This window comes from Prunus mume, linkage group LG6 (assembly GCF_029339155.1).
Source record: "Prunus mume cultivar Tortuosa linkage group LG6, ASM2933915v1, whole genome shotgun sequence".
Lineage (NCBI taxonomy): Eukaryota > Viridiplantae > Streptophyta > Magnoliopsida > Rosales > Rosaceae > Prunus > Prunus mume.
Window position 1 is genome coordinate 13662026 of NC_142703.1, and position 27870 is coordinate 13689895.

A 27870-nucleotide genomic window follows, 5' to 3' on the forward strand; every position below is an offset into this window, starting at 1 on the left:
TGTTTGATTATCATTGCATCTTTGCAAAAGTTAGTCGTGACCTAAGTAAACCTTTGCTTCACAAGAACGTCACTTTCACATTCATTTGCTTGTTTCATTACCCATAAGGCATCCTTATTTCAGAACAAAAATACAAATGTATTTTCTATCTTATATTTTTTTTATAAAGAAATTTTGTGCAAACTCATACGACAAGGAGCTTACTTGATGCTATTACTTTATAATACTGTCTTCTTAAGAATAATATTAAAATAATTAGAGTATGAAAAGTATCATTGAATATTGGAAGTGGAATTGTATTAGCACTTGCAAGTCTATTTATAGACAAATTGGATGGCTTCCTGTGGATGCACGGTTCTACCATGCATGTGAATGCTTCCAACACGTGGGCTCCATACAAAAACTTTTACAACAATCAAAACATTCAGGCGTAATTATTTTTTTTTTTTAAAGGACTCATCGTTTACTTTGGGACCTATTTGGCTACTTAGGATTTGATGCTGGCCCAGTTGATCCCGGCATGATTTGGCCCATTAACTAATTGATGGTACATTGACATTGATCGCATCTCATTTCTCTGTGTGGCTAATCTCTTTTGATGGTACATTGACACTTGCATTATTAGTCCCTGATCATTGTAGTCAGATATGGACCTGACATGTTGAGAATTATGACTTTCATATCCCTCGAATTAATCATATGAGATATGGATACATAGGGATAATAAAGTATTTACATTGCAAAGCGGATGTTGTGGTAGTATTCTAAGCTAATCACACATTGTCATGTGAGAAAGTTAAAATGTAATAGTAGTATTCTAAGCTAATCACATATTGTCATGTAAGAAAATTAAAATGTAAGACAATACATAATTGGCTTGTAACAACAGCATAATGACATTTCCAACGTTGGTAAGAAGTTTTTTTATATTTATTTATTTGGATTGAGTCTTATCATACAAGTGTGGTATGAGTTGACATGATAATGACACGTTCCTTAATAGCTCGGATCATTGTTTACTTGAAAAACGCATTTTAACAGGCTAATTATATGTTTTCTGCATTGAAGAGATGCTTTTATTTTTTGTTTTATTTTTAAAAAGTCCTTCAACCTAGTTTTGGATTTTTATTTTTATTTTTATTTTTATTTTTTTCAATAACATGTTTGGACGTTTGTCATGTATGGATCCTTTCGTACAAACTAAATTGATTGGGTCTGGATTTCGGATTTTACCATTTTGACTTTTGGGGTTTAGAGTTTAGATTTTGGCATTTTTAAGGTTTGGGATGTGAAGTATATCATTTAAGATTAAGGTTTCGAGAATGAACTTTGACTTTCTGGGATTTGGAGTTTTTGGCTTTTGGTATATTAAGGGTTGAGGTGTCAATTTTATCTCTTCATATTGGGGTTTGGCGCATAGATTTGGACTTTTTGGGGGTTGGAGTTTGGATTTTGGTATGCTAAAGTTTCAGATGGTATTTCTAGCATTCAAGATTGGGGTTTAAAGAAGGATCTTGAGATTTTGGAGTTCCAGGCTTGTGTTTTGCCATTTTGAGTTTCGCGTATCAGGTTTGGAATTTGTGTTTAGCATTTTAAGATTTTGGATATGAATTGAAGTATTTAAGATTGGAGTTTGGAGAATGGATTTTGAATCTTTAGGGTCTCATGTTTGAGATTTAGCATTTTAAGGTTTGGAGTATGAACAGAGAATATGATATTTGGGGTTTGGATAATGGAAATCAAGACATTCTAAGAAGAAATATTTGAATATCAATCTCATCGATATCATAAGTATCATACCAAATCCCATCAATCGAATCGCTTTTTCGAGAAATACGAGACATCTAAGTCATACAAGTAAAGAGATCTATTCATTGATAAGAAAATGAAAAAACGTGAATGGTGATTGGATTGATGATAAAATAGAATCCTGGGTCTCGAACAGTGATTCGATTGATGATAAAGAAAGAGAATTCTTGGTATTTCAAGGTTTGGGATGCGCAATCTAACATTTAGTATTGGGGTATGGAGAATGGATTTTGACTTTCGACCTTTAGAATTTGGAATTTGGATTTTGACATTTTCAGGGTTGGTATGCAAATTTTATCATTTGAGATTGGGGTTTGGAGAAAGGATTTTGAATTTGTTAGGTTTTAGGTTTTAGGTTTTAGATTTGCAATCTTGCATTTGAGATTGGGGTTTGAAGAATAGATTTAGACTTTTCAGCATATGAAATTTGGAATTTGGCATTGTTAGGGTTAAGATGCGAATTTCAGCATTGCAAATTAGAGTTTAGAGAATGAATTTTGATTTTTTGAAAATTTGAGTTCTGGATTTTGGCATTTTTAAGGTTTGCAATGTGAATTCTGGCATTTGAGGTTTAGTTTGGAGAAGTTTTTGGCTTTTTATTATGGCATTTTAAGGTTTGGTTTGTAAATTCTAGCACTTGAGATTGGGGTTTGGAGAATGGATTTGGAACTTTTAGGGTTTGAAGTTTAGATTTTGGCATTTTAAGGTTTAGGATGTGATGTTTAGCATTTGAGATTGGGGTTTGGAGAATGGGTTTTGACTTTTTAGGGTTTGGAGTTTAGATTTTTTGCATTTTGAGCTTATGTATTTTGGCATTTGTGGGTTTGCCCTATAATCCCAAACCCCAATCTCAACTGTTAAAGTTTACATCCCAATCTGAAATGCTAAACATCACATCCCAAACCTTAAAATGCCAAAATCCAAACTCCAATCCCCAAAAAGTCAAAATTCATTCTCTAAAGCCCAATCTCATATGTTAGATTGCACATTCCAAAACCTTAAAAATTCAAAATCCATTCTCCAAAACCCTAATCTCAAATGCGTGAGTTAACATCCCAAACCTTAAAATGCTTAAACCCAAACTCGAAATCTAAAATTTCAAAATTCATTCTTCAAACCCCAATCTCAAATGCTAGAATTCATATCTCAAACCTTTAAACACCAAAATCCAAACTCCAATCCCCAAAAAGTCAAAATCCATCCTCTAAATCTCAATCTCATATGTTAGATTGCACATTTCAACCCTTAAAATGCCAAATCCAAAAATTCAAAATTCATTCTCCAAACCCCAACCCAATCTCAAATGCTTGAGTTCACATCCCAAACCTTAAAATGCAAAAACTCAAACTCGAAATCCAAATTTTTAAAATCCATCTTCAAACCCCTATTTGTATATTTCAAACTTGAAATGCCAAATCCAAAACCCCAAAATTTAAAATCCATTCTCCAAACTCCAATCTCAAGTGCTTGAGTTCACATCCCAAACCTTCTTGCTTTGGTGCTTGCACCAATGCTCTAAATATTATGGGTGTCAGCCCTTTGGTATATACCTGGGTGTTGTGATAGGTTGTTGTTTTCTCTTAGGTGCAGTGGCAGATTCTGGCGTCTTGGAGATTGTGACTTTTGGAAGATTGCTCTGGTGCTGAGGTGTTTCTAGTTATTTAGGAGCTTCTCTTCTTGGTGGATGATCGATGGGTCTCTATGTGTAGCGGTGTTGTCTCGTGTAGTAGTTGTGTATTCACTCTTATGTGGCCTTAATGGTGCAATCTCTGTCTCCTTGGTGGTGACAATGGCTTTGTGTTGTATTTAGTTTTGATTTTGTGACAGGGAAGATTGTTTTACTACGTACTAGTATATTGTGCTGATTTTAGTATAATCTTCTCTGTGCTTGTATTATCTATTTGTTTCCTTCCCCTTTTTGGGATTTTAATGAACTTGGATTGATTACGACCCAAAAAAAAAAAAAACCTCGAAATCCAAAATTCTAAAATCCATTCTTCAAACCGCAATCTCAAAAGCAATAATTCACCTCCCAAATTTTAAAATGCCATAATCCAAATTCCAAACTCGAAAAATTCAAAATGTATTCTCCAAACCCCAATCTCAATAACATAATTCACATTCCATACCTTAAAATGTCAAAAGTCCAAACTCAAAATTTGAAATATGTCAAAATCCATTCTCCAAACCCCAATCTCAATTACTTAACTCACATCTCAAATCTAACAATCCAAAATCAAAACTCCAAATGCCCAAAAGTCAAAATCCATTCGCCAAACTCCAATCTCATATGTTAGATTGCACATTGCAAAACCTTGAAACAAATCCAAAACAACAAAAATTCAAAATTCATTATCCAAATCCCAATCTCAAATGATAGAATTCACATCTCAAACCTTAAAATGCCAAAATCCGAACTCAAAATTTCAAAAACCCATTCCCCAAACTCGAATCTCAAATGCTAAAATTCATGCATCAAACCTTAAAATGACAAAATCCAGACTTCAAACCCCCAATGGTGAAAATCAATCCAAATCCCAATCTTCAACTATGTTTATTGAAAATAAAAAAGAGAAAATAAATCCAACTCTGAAACACCACAATGTCCAAATCAACACAGTAAACCTAAAATGCCATGGTTCAAAGTCCAAATTCCATAATATAATTGTTTTAAGAGCCGTAAAAACTCCACAAATTACAATGAGAGTTCATGTTATGTTATGTTTTACTCTTGTTTCGCATGAATTTTTATTTCTTACTTTTATTGTTTTTTTTTTTAATGGGTTCTCTTTGTGGGGGTTTGGTTTGATGTAATTTGTGGTTTGATCACTCATCGAGATTCATAAGAAAAAAATGTAATGTGTTAGACATAAGTTTTTATGATTATAAGGGAGTCGTGTCCGGATTTAGAATAATTTCACAACACATTAAAATGCTTCAATTTGCCAAGTCAAATTCTAGTGTGAAACTAGCCTTGCTGCCATTCCATCTCTCCCGCAGTCCCCGAGAACAGCCCTTAGCTAGTCTAGTGTACAACCATTCATTTCTTGTCTCGACTACGATTTTTGTGATGAATTTTAATTGGTTCAGATTGGATCAACGGACCTCCGATCGAATCTGAATCTTTCTACTTCAAAGATCAAACAAAATTGTACATGTAGTTTCTATCAAAATTTATGTAAGATTCTATCAATTAACATAAAACTCTTTTCAAATCTTAATTGAATACACCCCCCAAAAACTACAAACACAAGCCAACTGAAAATGGTGAAAACAGAGGAGGGGGAGAGGGTGGCACCAAGCCCCTTTACGAGAAGAGAGAATCAGTTAACGCCCCCACATGAATTGGGTGGTGATGACTTCATTTTTAAAATGGAAGTTTACACGTACAGGAGACATTTGCTACTTTTCAGCCTAGAAACAACACAATGTATTCGAATTTTTATAGGCCTAGCAAGAACCTTCTGTACATTGGAGAGACTTAAGCAAAGGGAATTTCGTACCAATCAGTAATTACAGAAGTCAAAACAGGATGTGACCGTTCCTCAAGTTCCAAGGAGGCCTACATCTGCTTGCAAGAAACATCATATACAGTGGGTAGTGGCAATGATTAAGTAGCAGGTCTCTTCTTATGCTTGCTCTGAACAAGGCTTAGCAGGAAATCTGTAAATATGTGTTCATAGTCTGGCATTTTGCCATAACCTGCAATTTTTTTCCCCAAAACGTTCAACCAAACACCAGAGAAACTTTGCAATTGTCAACGGACAGTAGATTAAATGAACGTGATGAGGACACAACGATTACTGAAAAAGCATTCTTGAAGACAAGAAATCTCAATTTATGGTGTAATTTTATGAGAATTTATAAATAAACCCAATCCTAGACATGTATTTATAAAAACCCGTACTATTTAAACATAGAAATCAACCCCAAAGTCAACTTTTTGGGTGTGTTTATAAATGGGTTTTGAGTGTGTGTAATGATGGGTTTTGGGTGTGTTTATATGTTTAAATAGTGCTTGGGTTTTTTTATAATTTCAACCCCTATTTTGGGTGTTTTAGTGAAACTCCCAACTTTTTATTAGGGGCTAAAAGAACTGGCACTTTCTTCCTTATTTTTTTTGGTCTGGATGTACCTTCTTCCTTAGTTCACTACTTATGGCTCGTTTTTTATTTGTCCTATGTTGGTATTTAAGAAATATCCTAAAGCCCACATAAATGTTACCCTGTAAGAGCTAGAAAAATTATTACACTCTGTTGTTGGATGTTTGGCTTCCCCAAGGGAATGTAAATAATTAAAATCCTGAAAATTGAAGTTGCATGTTGAATTATAATAGAAATATACGATTATATGCGGCCAGGAAGCTGTAACCTCCACAGATATTGAGGAAAAGAAAAAGAAAAAACGGAAAACATATATAGTCATTTGAAAGGGGTTCGTTTTTAACATTAGATAGGGGCAGGGATGTCAAAATACCATGATGTATATAATTCTCTGTACTCAACCAGGCTACAGAGACACAGAGACAGAGACAGAGATCTTAGATTCAAATTTGAATTTCAAAACATGTATTTAAACTGACATAAACCAGAAATAGACTAAATACAAACAAATTGAACTTACCAGGAAAGTAGTTGATGTCAATGACATAAAAGACATCCTTTGTTCCGTGCTCTCGGATCATATCAACATTGAATAACCGGAGGCCCTTGAAAAAGTAACATAGTATAGTCAGGAGGAACTCATAACAACCATCAGTGCTATGTGTGTGAGAGAGAGAGAGAGAGAGAGAGAGAGGTCACCAATCGTTGGCGGAGCTGCCTTGCAAGGTTCTCTAACAAAGGTCGTTCAGGAAGTTCTGCAACAAACATGCAATTTTAAATTAAAGAAGGCAGTGGATAAGGCAGTTTTGTGTTGCAACACAAATATATCACTAAAACTGCATTTGGTCACTGAGAAAAGTCTTAACAGTTCATTTGAGAAAACAGGGAATCAGCTTTATTCACAACCACCAATATATTAATTTTAATATTGTTAAATGATCTTACCAGCAATGCTGGGGTCCAGGTCTGCATCATCTGCTGAAGCTGCAGCACATGAAACCCTGGGGAAACGGAACACACCAGCAAGTTTTTCTAGTTCACGTTTACTGATATTAGGAAGAGAGAAACGCCTGACAACCTTTATGGCTTCCCCAACAATATAAACTTTAAAGAGAACACCACCTACAATGAGGCGAACAGGAAAGGGTTGAAAAGGGTTTTATTAGAACTACGAAGTGATTGAAAAAGAAATGATGGTACTCATGCATTACCATGATTTACAAACTCCTGCAGAACCAACGGAGGTTCAAGTTCTGAGAGTGAGCATTGGTCGTAAGCAAGAAATAGTTCATGTGACTTGGCACTACCATCCACAAGTAGCGGTTTAGCAACTGAATTACAAAATAAACAGAAATCAACATCCAAGTCAGGATTCATCAGACTGCATTGGTCGACAACATATCTCCCCTACCAAATTGCTGAAAGAAGCCTGCCTCCTGCGAATCAACATGGCTATACATACCATTCTACAAAGCAAACATTATCCATGGAGATCCAGAGGATCAATAGGCCATATCAGTTATTCCTTGTGCGACAATCACTTGGGTATGTAGAAGCTAGTATTATATGTAACCCATTTCATTCAGAGGCGGAAACAGTGTCCTAACACTTAAAGCAAAAGTAATGCTCCTGAAAACACACCCCACGCACACGCCAGAGAAAGATAAAGTAACAGTACCCAGCGGCAATTTGAGCCCAGCTTTATCAACTTCATTAGGAATAGATAATGGATCTTTTGTAACAATCAACTGCTTTGGAACACCAACCCTGCCTATAAGAGCCAGAACAAAAATTGGTCAGGGACTCCAATATATAATTTACAGTTTGCATAAAAGATTAAAGGGAAATAATTACCATGGCAGTCAGACAAATTCAGATCTGCCACGCCCTGAAGCATGGACTGGCGGTTGTGTAGATGTTGTACTGCATTTGGTGGATCAAGGACAGTTACTTCTGGATGTTTTTGTCTGTAATCCTTCAGAAGGAAAAAGGGAAAAAAGTTAGGCCATAGTAAAATTCACTGCACTTCAGTTACCAAATAATGAAACCTTGTTGAGAAAACACCAAGGACAGAGCAAAAGCTCCCAGGACATTGCTCAGGTGGTTAATGGGGAAGATGAGATTGAATTTTCATAAATCAAGGATAGACCAAAAAAGAGCTCGTAGTCTCAAACTTAGGGCACTTGTAATATCTTTTTAAGTACTAAATAGATTCAGCATAAGTGCGCCTATTGCACAAAAGTATATCAAAATGCAGAGAATAATTGCCAAATAATTCAAACTCCTCATAATCTACTACATGCATTATTAGACTCCTCCTGAGTCTAGTCTTTAAATTCCCCCGTGCTCTAGTCCCACAGGGCTGCAGATATGCTTAGAAACTTTATACAGAAAGTAGTAAGGCATTAAAAAAAACATATAAATTCTTTGAAATGAAGTGCTTGCCATAATCCTATCCACCACTATTTATCATATGAAATTGAAACGATAATGGAAGTTGATTCATACTCCTTAAAAATCATGTATGTAACCAAAAAAAATCTTTGCCTTGCATGCTTGGGTTTTGGATGTATGGATGATGTAGAAAGTTATTTTCAATTCATACTTGCTAATGGGTCGAGCAAAATGCAAAGTGGCACTTCTAAAAGTTTATGTGGTGTGCAAAATGACACTTACATAAATTTAGCATGTGGTGGCTGGCACTGAAAAGGTACATACATGTCTTTATTTGTTTGAACCAGAGAGGCAATCCTCAACTTTGGCTTTAGTTCTAGTCATTCAATATAGCAGAAACTGATATACTATGGATATTCTACGCTTTTGAGTTTCAGCCCACAAACTGATTTGAACAATTACAAAGTAACTAACAGAGTAAAGAGAGATATTTGAATCAGAGAACTTAGCATCACCCAATGATACAGAAATCACAGAACTTAGCATCACCCAATTACAAGTAACTAACAGAGTAAAGAGAGATATTTGGGTCAGTGGTTATTACTAGAGCAGGAAAACTCCAATTTACCATTTTTCATTAAACATGTCAAGAGAGGACAAGATTTCAAAGGAACACTTGTGATATTTAAGACATGACAGTAACAAGTCACATTGAATGCCAGGTTACTTCATCCAACAAGCAAAACAACAAACTCAATTGCCAGTTCAGATCTAAATGCGTCCATGTACACAATCAGTAAAGTGGTTTTCTAATAAGCATAAGAATCTGATCGTTCCTATGCACATTCTCATATAACATTCTCTTATACTCTTGTGCTTATAAGAGAAATTCTCTATATACCTATATGAAAAGCCAGCCTCTTTGAATTGTGATTTTTATAAAGACACCACTGCCCTTATAACTGCATCTATGAAAATGCTAATCCCACCTATCTTTTGAGAAAATTTTATTACTATTTTAACCTCAATAAAGAACAAATAGAAGTATATAAGACCATGGCACTGGTGTAGGCCTTATTGGCTGACACAGCTCCGACCAATGTTCCAGACCCAGCCAGTGCACTAAATCTGACCCCAAAAAAACTTCAAGGCCATTTTCCAATGCTGGCCATGCTCATTCGCCTCTGTTGGGGCCAGCAAGCAGTGACCTTATTCGGCTGTTATGGTGCCAGCACCAGTGGCATCAGATTTGTGGCAATGACAACTGGAGATTGGAAAGAACTAGGTCCAAGAAGATTTCGGGGATTATGATGGTGCTCTGAGCAAAACTAAAGTTTTTGAATTTGAATAAAGAGTGTGGAGAGACGATACGTGTGCTTATCAATTTTTTGGGTGCAAATAGATAAACACATTATTGAAATTACATACCTAGCCTACTTTCATTAGGTCATTCAATATTCCTTTTATGTACGGCACTGCCACTACCATTCCAACATGGAAACAAGAATTTATTAGATTCCATAATTTCCAAGTGTCTCAACATGAACAAATTCTTTAGCAAGAGATTTGTTTATATTTTCTTTTTAAGTACAAAATAGAGGTCAGCCCACTTCTTTTTCTATTATTTTATTTTTTTTAACTTAATTTCAATATACTATTTATAAGATTCTAATACAGTTCATTGCCACTAAGTTCTAAACTATTGTCAGTATATTTCCAAAGCTAAAATCAAACTTGACTATGGCATAAATATCGGGAAAGAATAGAAGTTTGCAATGTTGAAACATTCTTTAATGTCAACTTATTGGATTAGAAATACCTATATATCAATTTAAAACACTATTTAATGTCTCCTACAATAGCAAGTAGGAGGGTGGTCTTATGAATAAAGGCCACACAAACACATATGACAGAGACTATTGATTCTGCGTGACCTCCGCAAACAAAATAAACCATCTAAGCCAAATATCGAACAATAGTACCCTGAAAAGCTATGTGAAAGAAAATGCAAAGAAGAAAAAGGAACAAATGTTTTTTTTTTCTACAACCAAGCTCACCAATATCTAAATATGATCAAGACTCATGATGAGGAGAGCAAAACCACTGCAAATTATGTCAGACAAAAATGACTTTTTGGGCTAGGATATTTGGGTTTTAACTGACTACCACCATTTCAAACTTCAGTTTCCAGCATTAACACAAAGCAACCTTTTATATCATTTGACAAGTTGTACAGCAAGAAAATGCAACACCCCAAGTTCATATTCAATACAAGACAAAGGAGAAGGAAGACAAGAAGCATTGGGGTTTGCATGGACAAACCTCAATAATCTCGGACCACTCTTTTCCTGCCAACTGGAAAGAACAAAGGTTTATCAGACATATTCGTAATGTGGTCTATATTTGTCGATAAACGATGAGCAAAATATTTAGTGAAACAGGCGGGGAGGGACTTATCGAATAGCATGATTAAAGATTCCAAATCATGCAACCAGAGGCAGCCTTTTAAACAAAATCTTTTAAGACAGTGAAATTATCAAAAGTGAAAATGACAGAGTCTAAAAGAATCTATGACCACTAACCTTATGCAAAACAACATCAAAGGGGCCTTGATCTGAAAGTGGCCTGTTTAGATCAATTGCAATGAAGAATATTCCCATATTCCTGCACCCGTGAAAGTTGTTACTAAATTGTGTGCTGAAATAGTTTGAAGCATTTTCAAAACTTGAGCTTTGGAGGTTGTCCGTATCCATCAATATTGATATTTCATAATAAGTTTTCAATAAATTTATTTGGTTTCTTAACTTACAAACAAAAAATAAAATAAAAGTTTGACAAAAATCAACAAAGCCAAGAACCATTAAAGGGAAGTAGAAGGACAGGAGACGGCGAATAATTCCATTTAATTATAAGCACAAAACTTGAGTTTGTTAAAAGAAATTAATCAAGTAATTAAAGGACTTATGTGCAATTTTGCAATGCTATACTCAACAATTGCAGAAACAAATCTCTATAACAAGAGCAGCTATAAAGTCAAGGTTATGGTTGCTGACTGGTCAAGAGTCTGTCTGTGAAGCATAATCAACAATTGCAGAAACAAATCTCTATAACATGTGCAGCTAATCTGCTACACAAACAGTTAGGCAACAAAAAATTCATTCTAACTAGAAATGTAAACGCACCTATAAAGGGGAGGGGGAAATAGTTAAGCCTCACTTGCACCAAAAATCATCTATGCGCAATTACATAAAAGACGAGGGACAAGAAAGTAAATAAATATTCTCAGTAAGACAGAAGTGGCAAAAATCTTTTAGTGGTTTTAAAAGTTTTGGAACACAGAACCAAGCACCAAGAATTGACTTTGGGTTCCTGATTGAGTGGACTAACCCCAAAGAGTATATTTGGTGGAATATTCCCCATTTAAAATTGTCTGAGTGAAGGGCACCAAATACCAACATTCTAGATACCCACTGGAGAAGCTGGTATGCTAAAGCCAAGCAAAAACACTTGCCCATGGTCAATATTGTCAAAGCTAAACGATATAGACAAAAACATCCATATCCCACACCCCCACCCTCCAATCACACACCACTGCAGCAAAAATCCACTTTCTTTATCTTGTTTTCTTTTTTCTTCTTTTGTTTGTTCATAAAGCAGGAGATACAAACTGAAACTAGAAAACAAGACTAAACCTTTTGGATGCCCAAAAAAGGAAACTACAATAACAAAAAACTCACAAAGCTTCAAAATTCACAAAGATACAAATATGTGTATGTGTGTGTACAAAAATATGCAATGACAGAGTCGAATGGTAAAAAGATTGATGGTGCTATATAACATACCGAGCCAAGCCAAGAAGTTTGGGCTGCAAGAAGCTCTTCTTCTTCTTGGAGGTCAAGGCATAGCCAACGACGAGTTTCGTAGGCGGAGAAATCCCAACGCCGACAATCGAATTCAATTCTCTGCCGTTTTCCTCAGCCACCTTCTCTTCTTCTTCGTCGCAGCAAGGATTGTGAATCTCGCCCTTCAACCTCATTCTCACACTCTCAGCAATCAAACAACAGACAGAGAAATCCCCAATTCAGAAATCAATCCCGCGCTTCAAATTCCCAAACTTTTTTACCAAAATTTCAGAGAAAAGGAAATGAAATCCAAAATTTCAGAGAAAAGGAAAATATATATAGATTATAGATAGAGTGAAGGACAATTGGTTCTCTTGTCCCTGTCTAGACGAAGCTTTTCTCTTGTATATATGTAGGGGCGTTCTGTATGTATGTGCGCCTCTATATATAGAAATGTGAATGCGAGAGCCAAGCTACTCTGCTCTCACTCGAGTGTAGCAATCATGTGGGTCCAACTGTGGGGCACACCGTATGAACGGGTCAGATCGTCCGAGCGGATCTCGTGCGAGTGGGTGCGGGTATAAGATATGTGGGTGTTACAGTGAAGGAGTGAGTAAATGAGGGAGGAAATGGAGGAGTGGATATTGCAAGGAATATTAAGTCTGCAGGGCACACGAGAGAGTTTGTATTTTTAAATAATAAAATGAAAGACCATAATAATATACAATGATTTTGTGGGTTCGATTTTATCAAGAGAAAATTAGTATTATAAGGTTAGGGACAAATTAATATGATTTTATATAGGGATATGATTTCCCCGCTCTTTTGCTTTTTAATACTTTTTAAACAATTTTGTTCTTTATCTTTCCTATTATACCCTTACTCTACATTAATTTCATTTCACTTCACTTACAATTAAGATATTTAAAGGCACTTCCAGGCCTTTAGATTTGGTCATATAAATCAAGTATGGGATATGATAAGATTTGAATCCAAACTTTATTCTTCTCTCCCAATTAATACTATTAAAACATAGATTTTGGATTCCATGCAATTGAAAACTATAACCACGTCCAGGCTCGTCCAAAACAAGGTTAAATCAAATCACCACCATGGATATTGTATATATTTTCTTGTGTGTCGTTTTTTTCTTTTTTTCTTTTATTTTGGAACCTACTTGCCTGGGAAGTCATGAACTGGGGGCTACCAATAATTAACAAAATGTTTATGGACAAGGAATATACTCTTTGCAAAAGAGGCAGAGAATATGCTCGGGGTTAGGCCTACTTAACGCCAACTTTTGGGCATCATTAATTTTATCCTTTTCTTCTTTGCTTCTCCAATTGGAAGAATTGACAATACTGAAAAATGGTCAAACCAATTAATTGTCAGACCAAATAATGTATTTCAGTTTGACGTATTGCGTTTTTACGTGCATTAACGACTGGTATTTCCTCGCACAAAAACATAGTTGTGTCACAATTATGTAAACTTATCTACGCAAATTCCCTTTGTAAGCTTGGTTTATCTCCTCCCACTCATTGAAGTTAACAATAGTATCACTTTATAATGGGGACAGATGCCAATATGCTCTGAAAATACTTGCGCAATTTGTATGAAAAGTCTAGAGAGATGCTTTAGTTTTAGTTTGGCTCCCACAACTATTTCTTTTGCTTTGAGTCGTTCACTTACATCAGAAGCCATTTCTTACTCCTAATAGTCTCCTACTTATAACTCACGAGTAAATCTCGCATTTAGGAAGGACATAACAAACAATGGGGTTCCCCAATGTAGCCCAAACAACCTAACTCTTGAATCATGAAAGCAACACAATTCCATGTGCCTTACACGTTTCAATTTCATGTTTGCTTGGACATATATATGTGGTGTGAACGCGTTTTCCTTGACGTCCCTTCATAACCAATGTTCATTCAAACACATGCATGACACATACAAAAGAGAAACACAAATAATTGATCTTTAAAAAGATTGCTATTCACAAGAGGTAGAGGAAGCACACTATATGGAATGATTTGGCAAGTGGAAAAACGTGTTCAATATCTCTAGCTAAAAGAACATAACATTTTGATTCCCCAAGTGTGGATATCAGCTGGAATTACTGAATATGGGAGTGACAAATGGTGATTTTGGGTATATAAGTAGCTACAATAACACATATAGAATTTGGTTGAAAGTGATTTTGATATGGTCCCTCTCCCTAGCTAAGGGAACATAGAATTTAATGCCCCATTCAGTTTATGGCAAATTGGCAATCTTTGAGCTGGAGATTTGCCGAATTTAGCATGACTTTATTCTTGAAACAGATATGAGACATGACATCAACCCAACAATATTTCAGTTAAAGCACATAGCAAATGTGATACACGTGAAGGACAAGGCATAATCCCAATCTAATAGCAAGAGAATAAAAAACGAACTCTCATTTAGTCTAGTGATACGTCTCTTCTTAATGTTGGAAGAGATCCAAAATTCAAATATCATCTTCACCATTAATCAAAATAACAAGACAATGAAAGAAAAATGTGGTCGCCTTCTACATGCCCTCGTGGTTAAGTGTGCTTGCACTAACTCCTAGTGGTCTTGGGTTCGAGGTTGGTACCACATTCTATACAAAACCCAAAAAAAATAAAAATGTGGTCAGTCGGTAGATTGTTGCTTACCCTAAAGAGAATCTCATTCCCCCATTGCTCTGTATAAGTTAAGCTAGTTGATTAAGGTAGTGTGGTGCCCGTCTTTTGTGCCCGAGTTCAATTTACCTTTCCGTATGATACACTAATTTAGATTATCTCTTATATATAAAAATAATAAATAAATAAAAATCACTGCTTCTCATAATTTACCACTAACTCAATACGCAAACCCCCTTTCAAGCCCTTCTCAAGTTTCAACACCAAACTCAACACAACCCCTTATCAAAAAGCTCTAAGCCTTGAGCTGCCTGCCTCGATCCATCTATAGTATATTTGGGCATTTTTCTTTTAAATTTCCGCCTGGGTTTGCAATTGAATTTACATTTAAAATTGGGTTCTAAAGCTAAACAAAGATTGGTCTGACTGAGTTGATTGTATGTCAGATGGACCCTTTAGCTTACAATCATTTGGGTCCACGTTTATACATAAAAAAAGAAAACCCTTTCATTTGAGGCCCTTCAGTTTGGTGGGCTCTGATTATCCCTTTTCAATTTTCTTTTGGGTAATAAAAAATGAAGGAAATGGATTTTAGATCTCCAAAATCCAAGAAGGGTTTTGATTAGGCTGTATCACTCTGTGCTTTGGGACCATCTGTGACAGTACAGCTGTTGCTTGCAAATCCGTACAGGTCTGAAAACTCACGTGCCGCAAATGGATCCAGTTACGCTGTCGGCCCTACCCTACCGGCAAAGGGTAGTTGACCGTTAAATTTGGACACCTACTACCGCCCCTTTTCGAATGCAGTGTTCAAAATATTTAATGCCGAAAACTCTAAAACCTGCTCTCCTTTTTCTTTTGTAAATTTGTTTCCTTTTGGTCCATATTCTTCTCTTTTTTGACGAATATTATTTCACTCTGTCACTCAACCCCTCTCTGCCTCCTCTTCTTCTTGTAAACTCCGAACAAAGTCCAAATCTTGACGGAGTTTTTGATCCAAGAAGCATCATTATTCATCGAAGAAATCGGTTTGTTCGTAACCCTGTATTCTATTAGTGAGAAAGATTAGCCTTTTTTTTTCATCTTGGTCTTTCTGATATTGATCAAAAAGTTCAAGTTCAATCTTTTTATGGAATCCATGGCGGTGGCTGGCCATTCGATTCATACATGTTTTCATATCAAAGCTAAGAACCCAAGAGTTAATTTAGAGAAACAAGTTTTTGGGGTACCAGTTTTGCATCATGGGGTGTCTTGTATTGGAAAGAAACTCAAGGGTAAGGTTGGGGCTGGAGTGCAGGCAGTGCAAGTGGGTTTGGAGGAATCAGAGAGAGTGAGAAATCTGAAAAGTTTGGAGAGGACTTTGGAGCTCGATGCGGTGTCAGAGAGGGAGTTGAGGGAGAAGGGGTTTTTGGGGTTGAGGAAGACCAAGCTTGTGTGCACAATTGGGCCAGCTTGTTCTTCTTTGGAGGATTTGGAGAAACTGGTTTTGGGAGGGATGAATGTGGCTAGGCTCAATATGTGCCATAACACGCGGGAGTGGCACCGCGATGTGATTAGGAAAATCAAGAAGTTGAATGAGGAAAAGGGGTTTTCTGTCTCGGTCATGATTGATACTGAAGGCAGTCAGATTCATGTTGTTGATCATGGAGCTCCATCTTCTCTTAAAGTTCAGGTAAAAATTAACTAAACCCCACTGGTTAATTGGTTTTGCTTCTTAGGTAGGAGAGTTAGGCTTTTTATTTTTGCTCAGAATGATGCATGATCTGTCATCAGAAGGAAATGCAGAATAAAATGAAGTCAATTTGATGGACTTGTTTTTCTTTTTCTTGCAATATCAGGAGGATTCAATCTGGCTATTTACCAATGAAAAATTTGATGGTTCTGTTCCATTCACAGTTCAAGCCAACTATGAAGGTTTCTCAGAAGGTAGTGACTTTATTGCAAATTGTATAACCGGCAGGTTTATTGTAGTAGTGGATGAATTTTTCATTGAGGCTTGCAAGTGAATTGTTTGCAGGTATCAAAGTGGGTGATGAACTTGTTATTGACGGCGGAATGGCACGATTTGAAGTCATTGAAAAATTAGGAAGTGACCTGCGTTGTAAGTGCACAGACCCCGGTTTATTCCTGCCTCGAGCAAAATTCAGCTTTTGGAGAGATGGGAAGCTTGTGGAGAGGAACTATGAGCTCCCTACTCTGTCAACCAAGGTCAGTATCCATAAAATATTCTTGCATTTTATTTTTCAAAATCTTTGGCCTATTAATGAATGTAAATCCTTAAACTTCAAACCTTAGCACTATTGCAGAACCCACTAACTAGGGGGAGGGGAAGACTTCTTAAGTTTGTTTATTTGTTTATTTATGTACTTATACTGACATACATTCTTATAATACCTTTCCATGCTCATGTTTACTTCTGTCTGTTCTACAGGATTGGTCTGACATTGAATTTGGAATTTCTGAAGGCGTCAATTTTATTGCCATGTCCTTCGTAAATGATGCTGAATCTGTCAGGCAGTTGAAGAATTACCTCTCTACCAAATCAGCTGCGTAAGGAAGTAGACAGATATAGTTCAATATTTCATGGAAACTTTCTTCCTTGCATGATATGATGGATTCTTTGCAATTTCCAGATTAAATTATCTGTTTAAGTTGTTTTTTGCATAATGTGGTTGAAGGCACTTTTGTACTTGCTTAAGTTTACACTCTAAATTCAGCACCTTTATTTGGGCTCTAAGTGCATGTGAGGGTAGGGCTGAGCTCAACTGTATCAATATCTCTGGTTAGCTTTTTCGTTTTCCAATTTTGTTATGAAACTTCCACATGCTTCAGCAATATCATCATTCAACAATGAAATGCCTGTAACTTTACTTTTCCATTTTACCAGAGTCATCTGGCATGCCAAAATGAGTTCTGTAGTTTTTCAACCAGATATAAATCCTTACCATTCTTTTTAGGAGCCACATAGTTATATCAACCTCTCTAGCTACTAAGCCTATAATCATTTGGAATTCAAAATATGAAAACTGAGATTTCCCCTTTGCAGATCCGTAAGAGTTTTGGCTAAGATTGAGAGCTTGGAATCCCTTCAGAAGTTGGAAGAAATCATAGAGGCTTCTGATGGAATCATGGTTGCTCGGGTTGACCTTGGAGTTGAAATCCCACTTGAACAGATTCCAACAGTCCAAGAAGAAATCACCAAAGTTTGCAGGCAGCTAAACAAGCCAGTTATTGTAGCTTCTCAATTTCTTGAGTCAATGATTGAGTATCCAACTCCAACACGTGCTGAGGTACTAATAGCATATTCCTAAAACTACTCTAATTATAATGATTATTTTTGTAGCATGTGGAGCAGTAAGAGAGAAAAACCAATCAAAGAAAAAGATTTCCTGTTTTCTCGGGTTATTTGCTGTGAGAAAGTCTTTATAATGACTACTTTCTCAAAAGGTGGCAGATATTTCTGAAGCTGTTCGACAGTATGCAGACGCCTTGATGTTGGCTGGGGAATCAGCAATTGGATTATTTGGACAAAAGGCTCTTTCTGTTCTTCAAATGACCAGCAGTAGATTGGAATCATGGAGTCGTGAGGAAAACCGACAAGGGTCTCTCCTTCCACGTCAACTAGGAGTCTCATTGCCTGATCGCATTGCTGAGCAGATATGCAATTCTGCTGTTGAACTGGGTACTTCTACTTTTCTTCCAAAGCCTCTCTTTTCCTCAATTAGTCTCTTGTGAAAGTCAGCCATCATTTAATCAACCTGTATGCTCTCTGTGCAGCTAACAACCTTGCTGTGGATGCAATCTTTGTGTACACCAAACATGGACACATGGCATCGCTCTTGTCACGCAACAGACCAAACCCTCCCATATTCGCTTTCACAAATGATGAAAGCACCCGTATGTCTCTGAATTTGCAGTGGGGAGTTATTCCACTTCTTGTTGATCTATCAGATGATATGGAGTCTAACATCTCAAGCACCATCCATCTCATAAAATCAAAGGGGTTGGTGAAAGAAGGAGATTCAGTCTTGGTAGTCTCAGATGTCACTCCTTCTCGTGCTACTCCAATGGCGTTCCAATCAATCCAGGTGAAGACCATTGCTTAGGAGGAACTGTTTTTTTGTTCAAGGTAATATATTAAAAAAGACAAAGTAATAATAGAATCTTTGAGTCCATGGAAGTACTATAGTAGATGTATCTGCAATTTACTAGCACCCTAGGTTGTGTTTCCAAGCTTTGTATTTTGTATTTAGTAAAAGAAAATCCTAACTTTTGTTTAGACAATCTCCAGTTCTTGACTGCCACATCTCCCACCTTGCTGTTAAGTGTGGTGAGGTCTTTACAAAGGTTATTGATAGGCTGTCTCTGTCCGGACGGTACTTTTGTCTATTATCGGAGCCAGCAACTAGCCTTTGCTTGAAGGATAGTGGAGGAGCAGTTGAGCAGACAAAGAAGCTGTGTTTTGTTGTATACTCGTTTACTATACAAAGTCTTAAGTCTAAAGAAACCTAATCACTTTGCAGATAAGCATGAAATCAAAACTCAATTAATTTCTCTAAAATAATCTATTATGTATTTCATTTTCCTTTTATTACATCGATCTCAGGTCATCAACATGAGCCAGTTTCGTCAGATTAGAAATAGAAAAGCTCCATTTCTTGACTGCCATTCCTCCCACCTTGCTGTTAGGTGTGGTGATTTCTTCACAAAGATTACTGATAGGCTGTCTGGTAAGAAGAAGCTTGAGAAGGAACTCAAGTCCTCAGAGAATGGTGCCGGCCAATTCTTATTTTGGGTTCTAGATGTCTTGACTGGTTTCACACCCTGAGCCCAGGCTTTGCTTCCAAGGATAGTGGAGGAGTTGAGCAGACAAGCCTGTGTTGTGTTGTTTTGTTGTAGCTCAAGAGGTTAAAAGCAATTAGTTTTTCGCCCAAAGTTCTATAAAAATAAAAGTAAAAAGTTTATATAGAAATGCTAACATCTCATCTGCTATACCTATGACCATGACGCCACATGAAATCAAAACTCAGTTCCTCTAAAACAATCTGTTATGCATTTCATTTTCCATTTTCCTCGATCTCAGGTTATCAACATGATCAGCTACCTTGACCAGATTAGAAATAGACAAGCTCCATTTCTTGACTGCCACTCCTCCCACATTGCCGTGAAGTCTGGTCAGCCCTTGACAAAGATTGATGAGCAGTCTAGCAAGGAGCTTGAGAAGAAGCCCAAGTTCCTGAAGAATGTTAGCTTCCAAAATTTACTTTGGTTTTCTATGGAGATGCTTTGGATAGTTTTGACTGTAATCTCAGCCCGCGGCTAGCTTTCGCTTCCAAGTATTGAAGTCTAAAGAAATCTAATCATTTTACAAATTTCACATGCTTACAAGTCTTACGAGACTGTCTGGTAACATAAGATGATTATAACGTATCGTAATACTTGCTTTTGCAGCAAGAAAGAATCTCAAATCTCTTGCTTACATCCAACTCCAACCCATTTTGCAAAACATAATAGAAACTTGAGTCATTGTGAGAGGCTCTTAGCCTATACGCAAAGACCTATATATCCTCCCCATTTAATATAAGCTTCTTTCAACTCTTTTGTGAAATGGTTTTTTTTTTCTGTCAATAACACATCGACCATGTTGAAATGGTTATTACGAGAAACGAAGGTAAATATAAATATTTCAGCAGTTAATAATTCACCATGAATTTATTTACGATTGAGGTGGGGCCATCACTGACGATGCATTAGTGTTCATTGTTGCAGATTCAGACCCATTTTTGTCATTTTCATTAAAAATAAACGAATTGTTGGACCGCATATATTGCCACTTTCCTGGAATAACAGGAAAGAAATCCATGGCGTGTAAGATGATATCATGTGGCTAGAAAAAGGCCAAAAGGAATGATATTATTTCCCACCTGTGTTGGCTTCTAGTCCACGAAGTCTTTCTTTTTTAGATGCATTTTCTTTCGGAGCTTCAATGCAAGTTAAAGCTCGAATTTAAAATTTATTTTTACAATTAAAAGGCTTATGAGGAGAATATCTAATTTAACAACCTTAAGCCATTCCTAGCTCTAGCTTAAGTGACATTGCTAGAAACACAAACCTAGATTTGATTCCTTTGTATTTGTGAGGCGAATACATTATCATATTACAATACAACGTACTTTTGACATTATGATCACCTTTTTTATTCAATTATCAGTAACAATCAATAATGCTAATTACATGATATTTGTTGATCACATTGTTGATGCTATTTTTGGGAGGTCAACTTAGAGAGAAGTGGATAGTCTTCAATAGGGGAGAAGGTGAGGACCTTCGATAAGGGAAGAGCCTATAAAAGACAAAGTAGGAGAAGCAGTCGTCAAGCTCCGGACACCGGTGTGGTGCCAACCGAAGGCTTTTCGATACTTAAGTCAGCTATGAATGGTAAATTTGGCAGAGTAACAATAAATGTGAGAAAATAGTTACCCTTTATATTCGGGCACTGTTCCCTATTTATAGGGAAGTGAAAGTGGAAGGTTTGCACAAAGTTTCGATATGAGACTTTATGCAAGTCGTTATGATGATAACACGTGTCCTTGGGGATTAGGTTCGGCAATTGGGAGTTTCGACAGGTGGTTGCTGCTTCGGAAGAGTGTCTTCCTTTGATAGAGAAGAAGACGTGTCTGCCTTAGTGCTAGTCGTTTTGATGCTAGACACACTTAGTTGATTATGGTGTAAACACACATTACAGAATGACTCTCAACACGTATATGTAGAAATTCACCTATGTTAAGGAGATAATAAATAATGTAATTAGTAAACATGGTATAAATAATGACACTTTCCCGTTATTCACTTTACACACGAGTATTATTACATATTTGTCTCACTTTGTCCTTATTTGATATAACTCGTGTTTCACATGATGATGATATATGTGTCTTCCAAACACAGTATTATTGTTCTTATATAACATTATTTTTTCCCACATCTTAGTTATTATATTTTAAATTTATTCACGATATTCTCTAAAAAAATCATCAAATGATGGCTTGGAATTGTCTCAAGCGTGTGAATATAAATAGCTTGAGGGAACAAAAATAGTGAATAATGTCAGTCTCTCTCTCTGACCGCAAGTTTCAGCCACAAGAAGCAGCCCACGCCATCTCCCGCGCAAGTTAGGCACCAACAACTCTCGGCCGCTAAAATACACTAGCACCCCTTGTCCCCACTTGCTTCTTCACCCCTACTCTAGAACAAAGCTTTCGCTCTCAAGAAAAATCAGTTCTTTTTTTTTTGGTTTAGCTATCGGCAACGAAATGAAATTACTTTCTCATTGAGATGGCTTCTCTTCAAATGTTGAAGTCCTCTCTCTCTCCTATGCCCGTTTCCCAGTCAAATTTTCCGGGAAAATCCAGCTGGGTTTTCTCGGGAATCCAGTCCAGGAAAAGTTTTATCAGGTTGTCAAGTTATAGTGGGTCTGGATATTACTTGAGAAGGAGATTAAGGGTCTGCTGCAAAGCTCAAGAAGGCGACAATAAAAGCAATGGCAAGCTCTTCAAATTCTCTTTTTTTGCTTTCAATTTTGTTTTGTGGTTCTTATTTGGGATGTTTATGAACCAAAGATTTGTGCTTTATGAGTTCAATTCCGACTTGTTTATGAGTGTTTTCTGTAGCGACCAATTCTGAACCACTAGAAAGAAAAATTGGAAATTGGAAGTAATCCGCTGTTTGGTTTGGTTGATTAGCATGCATGGATAGATTGGGGGAGTGGTTTTGAATATCGGTTTTGTTATTGTGTATGAAAAGTGAAGGAGCCAATTTTGATTTTCTTTCTTATAGTGATAAGAAGTTTATGTTGCCTTAATGTTTATAAATGAAAAATCAGTGGTCGGTTTAACATTTACTAGGAAAAGTTAGTTAATTGCTAGGTAGTTAAAATTGAAAAACTAATTTTTATGGATTAAGAACAAATGGGAAATTTTTGTGGTATTTCTTAGCAAAAAACAACCCAATTGGGAGTAATTTAGTGGGTCAGTTGCTTTTCTTAAATGATGTGAAGGGAATGGTTGCATTCATATGTTCCTCAGTTTAAACGTATGTTTCAAACTTTCAGGTGAAGAACCTCCGGAGTCACTGTTTATGAAGGAATTAAGGAGGAGGGGTATGACTCCTACTTCTTTGCTTGAGGAAAAAGAGAGGATTGAGTATGGAGCCAATGATGAGATGGGAAAAGAAGATAGAGGTTTTTCAACTAGAAATGCGGTCTCAACCGAAATTGAGAAAAGCCTAGCTAATCAAAGGGAGCGCTCCATGCAGTTGAACAGTGAAGGCCTTGAGGTTGAATCACTTATATTTCATTATTGGTTTATAAAATAATTTGCTCGTAGTTTTCCTTGGAAGTGACTGTTAGATTAGTTGATCCTAAAATGAATTCAATAGTTTTAATGAAATGGAATTGGTTTTTATGTGTTCATGAGATGAGTTAGCACCGAGTGTTGTTCAGTTTTTACTCTTTCAAAAATTCATACGTAGCTTCAGCATAATTCACTGCTCTTATTTGTTCAAGTGGTCCTAAATTCCATTGTGCATGTGACCATACACTCACAAGAGTTCCAGGAAATGAGCATTAACTTCTTCATCTGTTTTTAGGGGCTAATCCCTCGGGCCAGACTCTTGCTGACAATTGGAGGAACATTCTTCTTGGGGTTTTGGCCATTAATACTTATAACTGTAGCACTCTTCTCTGCTCTCTACTTGGTAAGCTTTCTTCCTTGACCTTCAGATGGTTAATAATTTTATACATGTTTGCACCATCCAGACACATCTCACTGTGTATTGTTGGCAAATGCCAATCACTTCAGAATTGTTAATTTTTTTTCTTAGTTTACCATTATTCCCTAAAACTTAAGTTGTTAGGATGAGAGGGGGCCCTTTCCCTACGACTGAAGAGCCCAGCATGTAGAATTCAATATAAATTGAGAGGTTGACAAGTGTAAGGATTCGAACTTAGAATCTCCATTTGATACTAATGTTAAATCTTTTCTAGTTTACTGCTATTCTCAAAAGTTTAAGCTGTTAAGATGTAAGACAAAAGTTATTGTCTGACATGTTATGCACCTGTTTGATACCTGAAACATGGTTGGTATATAGTCAAGAACTGCTGCTTATATAATATTGAGGTTTCTGCAAGGTAGATGCATGTTAGGCGAAACCATTACTTATTGTATATCGGAAGGCATATTTCAACTGTGTATACTTCAGACGAGTAGGAAAGTTATTAAGAAAATGTTTTGCAAGGAACACATTGTATAATGATAATGACTGAAAAGCTTGCGTATGGAAGTGATTCCCTAACATCTTGTGACCTTTTGACCTCAAGAGTTCTGTTCTTTGTTATTGTTCCGTGAAGCATATTTTTTCAAGTTTCTTGGCACTTGTTTGGGGAAGTGTTGGCTTGTGTGTGTGTGGGTGTGTTTGGGGATGTGAGTCCTTACATTGTATCAACTGTAAGATATTGATCCTCCAATCTTGTTGGGCAGTACTTTGGATCAACTTTTATCCACGACGGAAGCAGTTCGCCAATATCACCACCCCAATACATTGATCCATATGAACTTCTGGAAGACGAAAGGATTTCTCAAATAGCACCTCGTGTAAATTGAAGCACAAAGTCTTTCACATAACTTAGAATCCAAATACAGGTTTCTGTCAACTATTTTATTGGCTCTTGTTTATTCTTTCTCTGTATAAATCTCAAACTTATCAATAACTTTCTCTTCTGTATATTGCGATGTTGTTCTGGGGCTAATGGGTCTCGAACATTAATATGTACTGAATCAAGTTTCTTTTTGCACATTTTATGTACAATTAATTACCTGAAGTAATTAAATGTTAAAATTGAAAACTCTGCTCCCATGTCTTGTGGCTGAAAAGTCGATGCAGTTGTTGGGCTCCCATTATTTAAGAGTAATAAAAGATTTGAAAAAATGATTTAAAGATAGTAAATAGTGAGTGTTTAAACTTAAATGGGTGCTTGTAAAAAGCTCCCTTCAAATTTATTGAAGAAAAGACTCAATGCGAATATTGCTAGTCCAACTTGAACCATTTTTGGTATACTAAATAGTCAGGAGCAGTGATATACATGGCTTAGCCAAATTGGCTAAAGCATATATGCTTTTCACTTTCCACCCAAATTCAAATTCCCCTCGCATCGTAGTGTTTAAAGTATAATATGTTTTGTATAAAAAAAAATAAAAAAGTGTGGAGTAGTGAGTATCTAGTCTCACACGTGAGACCGGAGTTCAAATGGCATTTTCTCCCTCATGCGTGCACTTGTATAAACAATAATCCATTCCATTTGTCATTTTTTTATTCGATAACATTCTCATTCGCATTTCTTTCTTGGCTCTTTGTTTTTTGGTTTTTAGCATTTCAATTCTTTATACCAATAATTTAAATTTAAATTTAATCTTAAAAGACCAAGAACGGCTCTAGCTTTGACATATGCTTGCTTGATCACACCTGTTGGACCACCAATTGGCCTTAAACAAGTGGACCACTAATCACGGGTGAGTGGGGGTTGGTTTCAGAGAAGAAGATAATAAACAAGAACTGGGAATAGCAAAACATCAGATGAGTCTAACCATATTATCACATTGCATATAGAATGAAAACCATTAACACACAAGTCTTATAGGCATCACCACATGACAGAAAAAGACATACAAAGCATAACAACACAGGATGGTTCAAACTTCAATCTGACTTCTTAGTAATCATCCCCTTCATCATCCTCACCCTCAGCAGACTCAGCACCGACTTCTTCATAATCCTTCTCAAGGGCAGCGAGATCCTCACGGGCTTCAGAGAACTCTCCTTCCTCCATACCCTCACCCACATACCAGTGCACAAAGGCACGCTTGGCATACATCAGATCAAACTTGTGGTCAATTCTGGAGAACACCTCAGCAACGCTGGTTGAGTTGGAGATCATGCACACAGCCCTCTGAACCTTGGCGAGGTCACCTCCTGGGACAACAGTGGGTGGCTGGTAGTTGATACCGCACTTGAATCCAGTAGGGCACCAGTCCACAAACTGAATGGTGCGCTTGGTCTTGATGGTGGCAACAGCAGCATTCACATCCTTGGGCACAACATCACCACGGTACATGAGGCAGCAAGCCATGTATTTGCCGTGGCGAGGGTCACACTTGGCCATCATAGACGAGGGCTCAAATGCACTGTTAGTGATTTCAGCCACTGAGAGTTGTTCATGGTAAGCCTTCTCAGCAGAGATGACTGGTGCATACGAGGAAAGCATAAAGTGGATTCTGGGGTATGGCACCAAGTTGGTCTGGAATTCAGTCACATCCACATTCAGAGCACCATCAAACCTCAGAGAGGCAGTCAAAGAGGAAATGACCTGAAAAAACAAAAGAGAACCAATTTAATAACAAGAAATTTCACATACATCCATAAGATCTAAATTCATTATCTTCAAACTTAAGCACCAGATGGTCATCCGTACCTGAGACACAAGTCGGTTGAGGTTGGTGTAGGTGGGTCGCTCAATGTCAAGAGAACGCCTGCAGATATCATAGATGGCCTCATTGTCGAGTAGCACAGCAACATCTGTGTGCTCCAGGAGAGAGTGGGTGGAGAGGACACTGTTGTAGGGCTCAACCACAGATGTAGAGACCTGTGGAGAGGGATACACAGTGAACCCAAGCTTTGACTTCTTTCCATAGTCAACAGACAAACGCTCCAAAAGAAGAGACCCGAGACCGGAGCCAGTGCCTCCACCAACAGCATTGAACACAAGGAAACCTTGAAGCCCAGTGCAGTTGTCAGCAAGCTTACGGATGCGGTCCAAGCAGAGATCAACGATCTCTTTGCCAATGGTGTAGTGGCCACGGGCAAAGTTGTTGGCAGCATCTTCCTTGCCACTGATGAGCTGCTCAGGGTGGAAGAGCTGGCGGTAAGTTCCAGTCCTCACTTCATCGATGACAGTGGGCTCAAGATCAACAAAGACTGCACGAGGCACATGCTTGCCAGCTCCGGTTTCACTGAAGAAGGTGTTGAAGGCATCATCTCCTCCACCAACGGTCTTGTCACTAGGCATTTGGCCATCAGGCTGTAAATGAAGGCAAATAATTAGAAACTAACATACTAATCCAATCAAAACTACGCTGATAAACACTAATAAATAACAATCGTTTATATAACTTAAGATTGGCAGTTCACACTATAATTAACAATAAAAGCTGAGCCCATAACAAATTTTAGCTAATTGAGCAGAGAGCTATAAACCAGCGTGATTAATCTACACTTATCTATCCAATGTCAAAACATGCAACCTTTAGAAGTAAAAAACACTACAAAATTTGAGCGAGCGAGGAACAAATTGGTACAATTAACAAATAGTACGAAATCCATTTTAAGAAATTATGCAGATCTGATCTGTCTGGCAACAGATCCGAGCTAAACAAGGTTTCTTACAACACTGCTAATGTTAATTTTTTATGCAAATCAAAACTCACATTTCTAGGCTCAATCGATTGATGAAAAACACGGATCTAACTGAATTTTGAATGAAATGTAGATAAAATCACAGATCTGATCAACACTAAGAATCACCGCATAAAAGCTACAGATCTAACAGAAACATAACAAAACTAGAACAAATCACAGATAAAAAATCCAAGTAAATATACGAACAGCATCGATAGAGAAATGGATAGAGAGTTTACCTGGATGCCATGCTCAAGGCAGTAAAGCTCCCAGCAGGCATTGCCGACCTGTATACCAGCCTGACCGATGTGGATCGAAATGCACTCTCTCATTTTGATCGATTAAACGCGACGAAAAAACCGAAGAATTCTGAGAATAAGAAGAACAAGAAGAAGAAGAGGCTCTCACGAAGAAGAAAAGTCGAAGGCGTTTATTAAGACGCCCTCTTTTTCAGATTGAGATGAGATCTGAGGGTGGGCTTGGGGCGAGATATTTATAACTGGAAATGGGAAGTGGCAGATGCAAAACTTAAACTGAGGTCTAGGGTTTGGTTAAGATTGGGAGGGA

The 27870-nt window shown here is 37.1% G+C and overlaps 4 protein-coding genes across 14 annotated transcripts; 2 read left to right on the plus strand and 2 right to left on the minus strand.

Annotated features, from left to right (window-relative positions):
• Positions 1-5132: 5132 nt before the first annotated feature.
• On the minus strand, positions 5133-12564 carry LOC103335030 (inositol-tetrakisphosphate 1-kinase 4). Of its 4 annotated transcripts, none has more exons than XM_008238020.3 (10): positions 12149-12564; positions 10889-10970; positions 10629-10661; positions 7767-7887; positions 7591-7683; positions 7124-7243; positions 6858-7034; positions 6612-6667; positions 6433-6517; positions 5133-5511 (listed from the first exon to the last, which is right to left on the minus strand). In XM_008238020.3, the coding sequence occupies exons 1-10, from the start codon at positions 12340-12342 to the stop codon at positions 5420-5422; spliced, it is 1053 nt and encodes a 350-aa protein (XP_008236242.2). In that variant the 5' UTR covers positions 12343-12564; the 3' UTR covers positions 5133-5419. The 4 variants fall into 4 exon arrangements, with proteins under 4 accessions (XP_008236242.2, XP_088911342.1, XP_088911340.1 ...); XM_089055216.1 differs by having other exon boundaries at positions 10889-11003; positions 12149-12481; XM_089055214.1 differs by lacking the exon at positions 5133-5511 and adding an exon at positions 5989-6318.
• Positions 12565-15620: 3056 nt separating this feature from the next.
• On the plus strand, positions 15621-20230 carry LOC103335036 (pyruvate kinase isozyme A, chloroplastic-like). Of its 7 annotated transcripts, XR_016127856.1 has the most exons (9): positions 15621-16468; positions 16635-16722; positions 16814-17004; positions 17228-17346; positions 17843-18086; positions 18244-18478; positions 18574-18884; positions 19403-19703; positions 19880-20013. XR_016127856.1 is itself a non-coding variant. In XM_089054376.1 (8 exons), the coding sequence occupies exons 1-8, from the start codon at positions 15926-15928 to the stop codon at positions 20117-20119; spliced, it is 1971 nt and encodes a 656-aa protein (XP_088910502.1). In that variant the 5' UTR covers positions 15621-15925; the 3' UTR covers positions 20120-20230. The 7 variants fall into 7 exon arrangements, 6 of the variants coding, with proteins under 6 accessions (XP_088910502.1, XP_008236246.1, XP_008236248.1 ...); XM_089054376.1 differs by lacking the exon at positions 19403-19703 and having other exon boundaries at positions 19880-20230; XM_008238024.2 differs by lacking the exon at positions 19880-20013 and having other exon boundaries at positions 19403-19788.
• A 1699-nt stretch (positions 20231-21929) lies between these two features.
• Positions 21930-24646, plus strand: LOC103335037 (tubulin alpha-6 chain). 2 transcript variants are annotated; one of them, XM_089055521.1, is made up of 5 exons: positions 21930-22339; positions 22907-23130; positions 23443-23550; positions 23710-23785; positions 24333-24646. In XM_089055521.1, exons 1-4 carry the CDS (start codon positions 22132-22134, stop codon positions 23737-23739), a joined length of 570 nt encoding a protein of 189 aa, XP_088911647.1. In that variant the 5' UTR covers positions 21930-22131; the 3' UTR covers positions 23740-23785; positions 24333-24646. The 2 variants fall into 2 exon arrangements, with proteins under 2 accessions (XP_088911647.1, XP_008236251.1); XM_008238029.2 differs by lacking the exon at positions 23710-23785 and having other exon boundaries at positions 21937-22339.
• A 780-nt stretch (positions 24647-25426) lies between these two features.
• TUA2 (tubulin alpha-2 chain) lies at positions 25427-27804 on the minus strand. Its single transcript, XM_008238030.3, has 3 exons — positions 27543-27804; positions 26321-26926; positions 25427-26215 (listed from the first exon to the last, which is right to left on the minus strand). The coding sequence occupies exons 1-3, from the start codon at positions 27633-27635 to the stop codon at positions 25562-25564; spliced, it is 1353 nt and encodes a 450-aa protein (XP_008236252.1). The 5' UTR covers positions 27636-27804; the 3' UTR covers positions 25427-25561.
• Between the last annotated feature and the right edge of the window lie 66 nt (positions 27805-27870).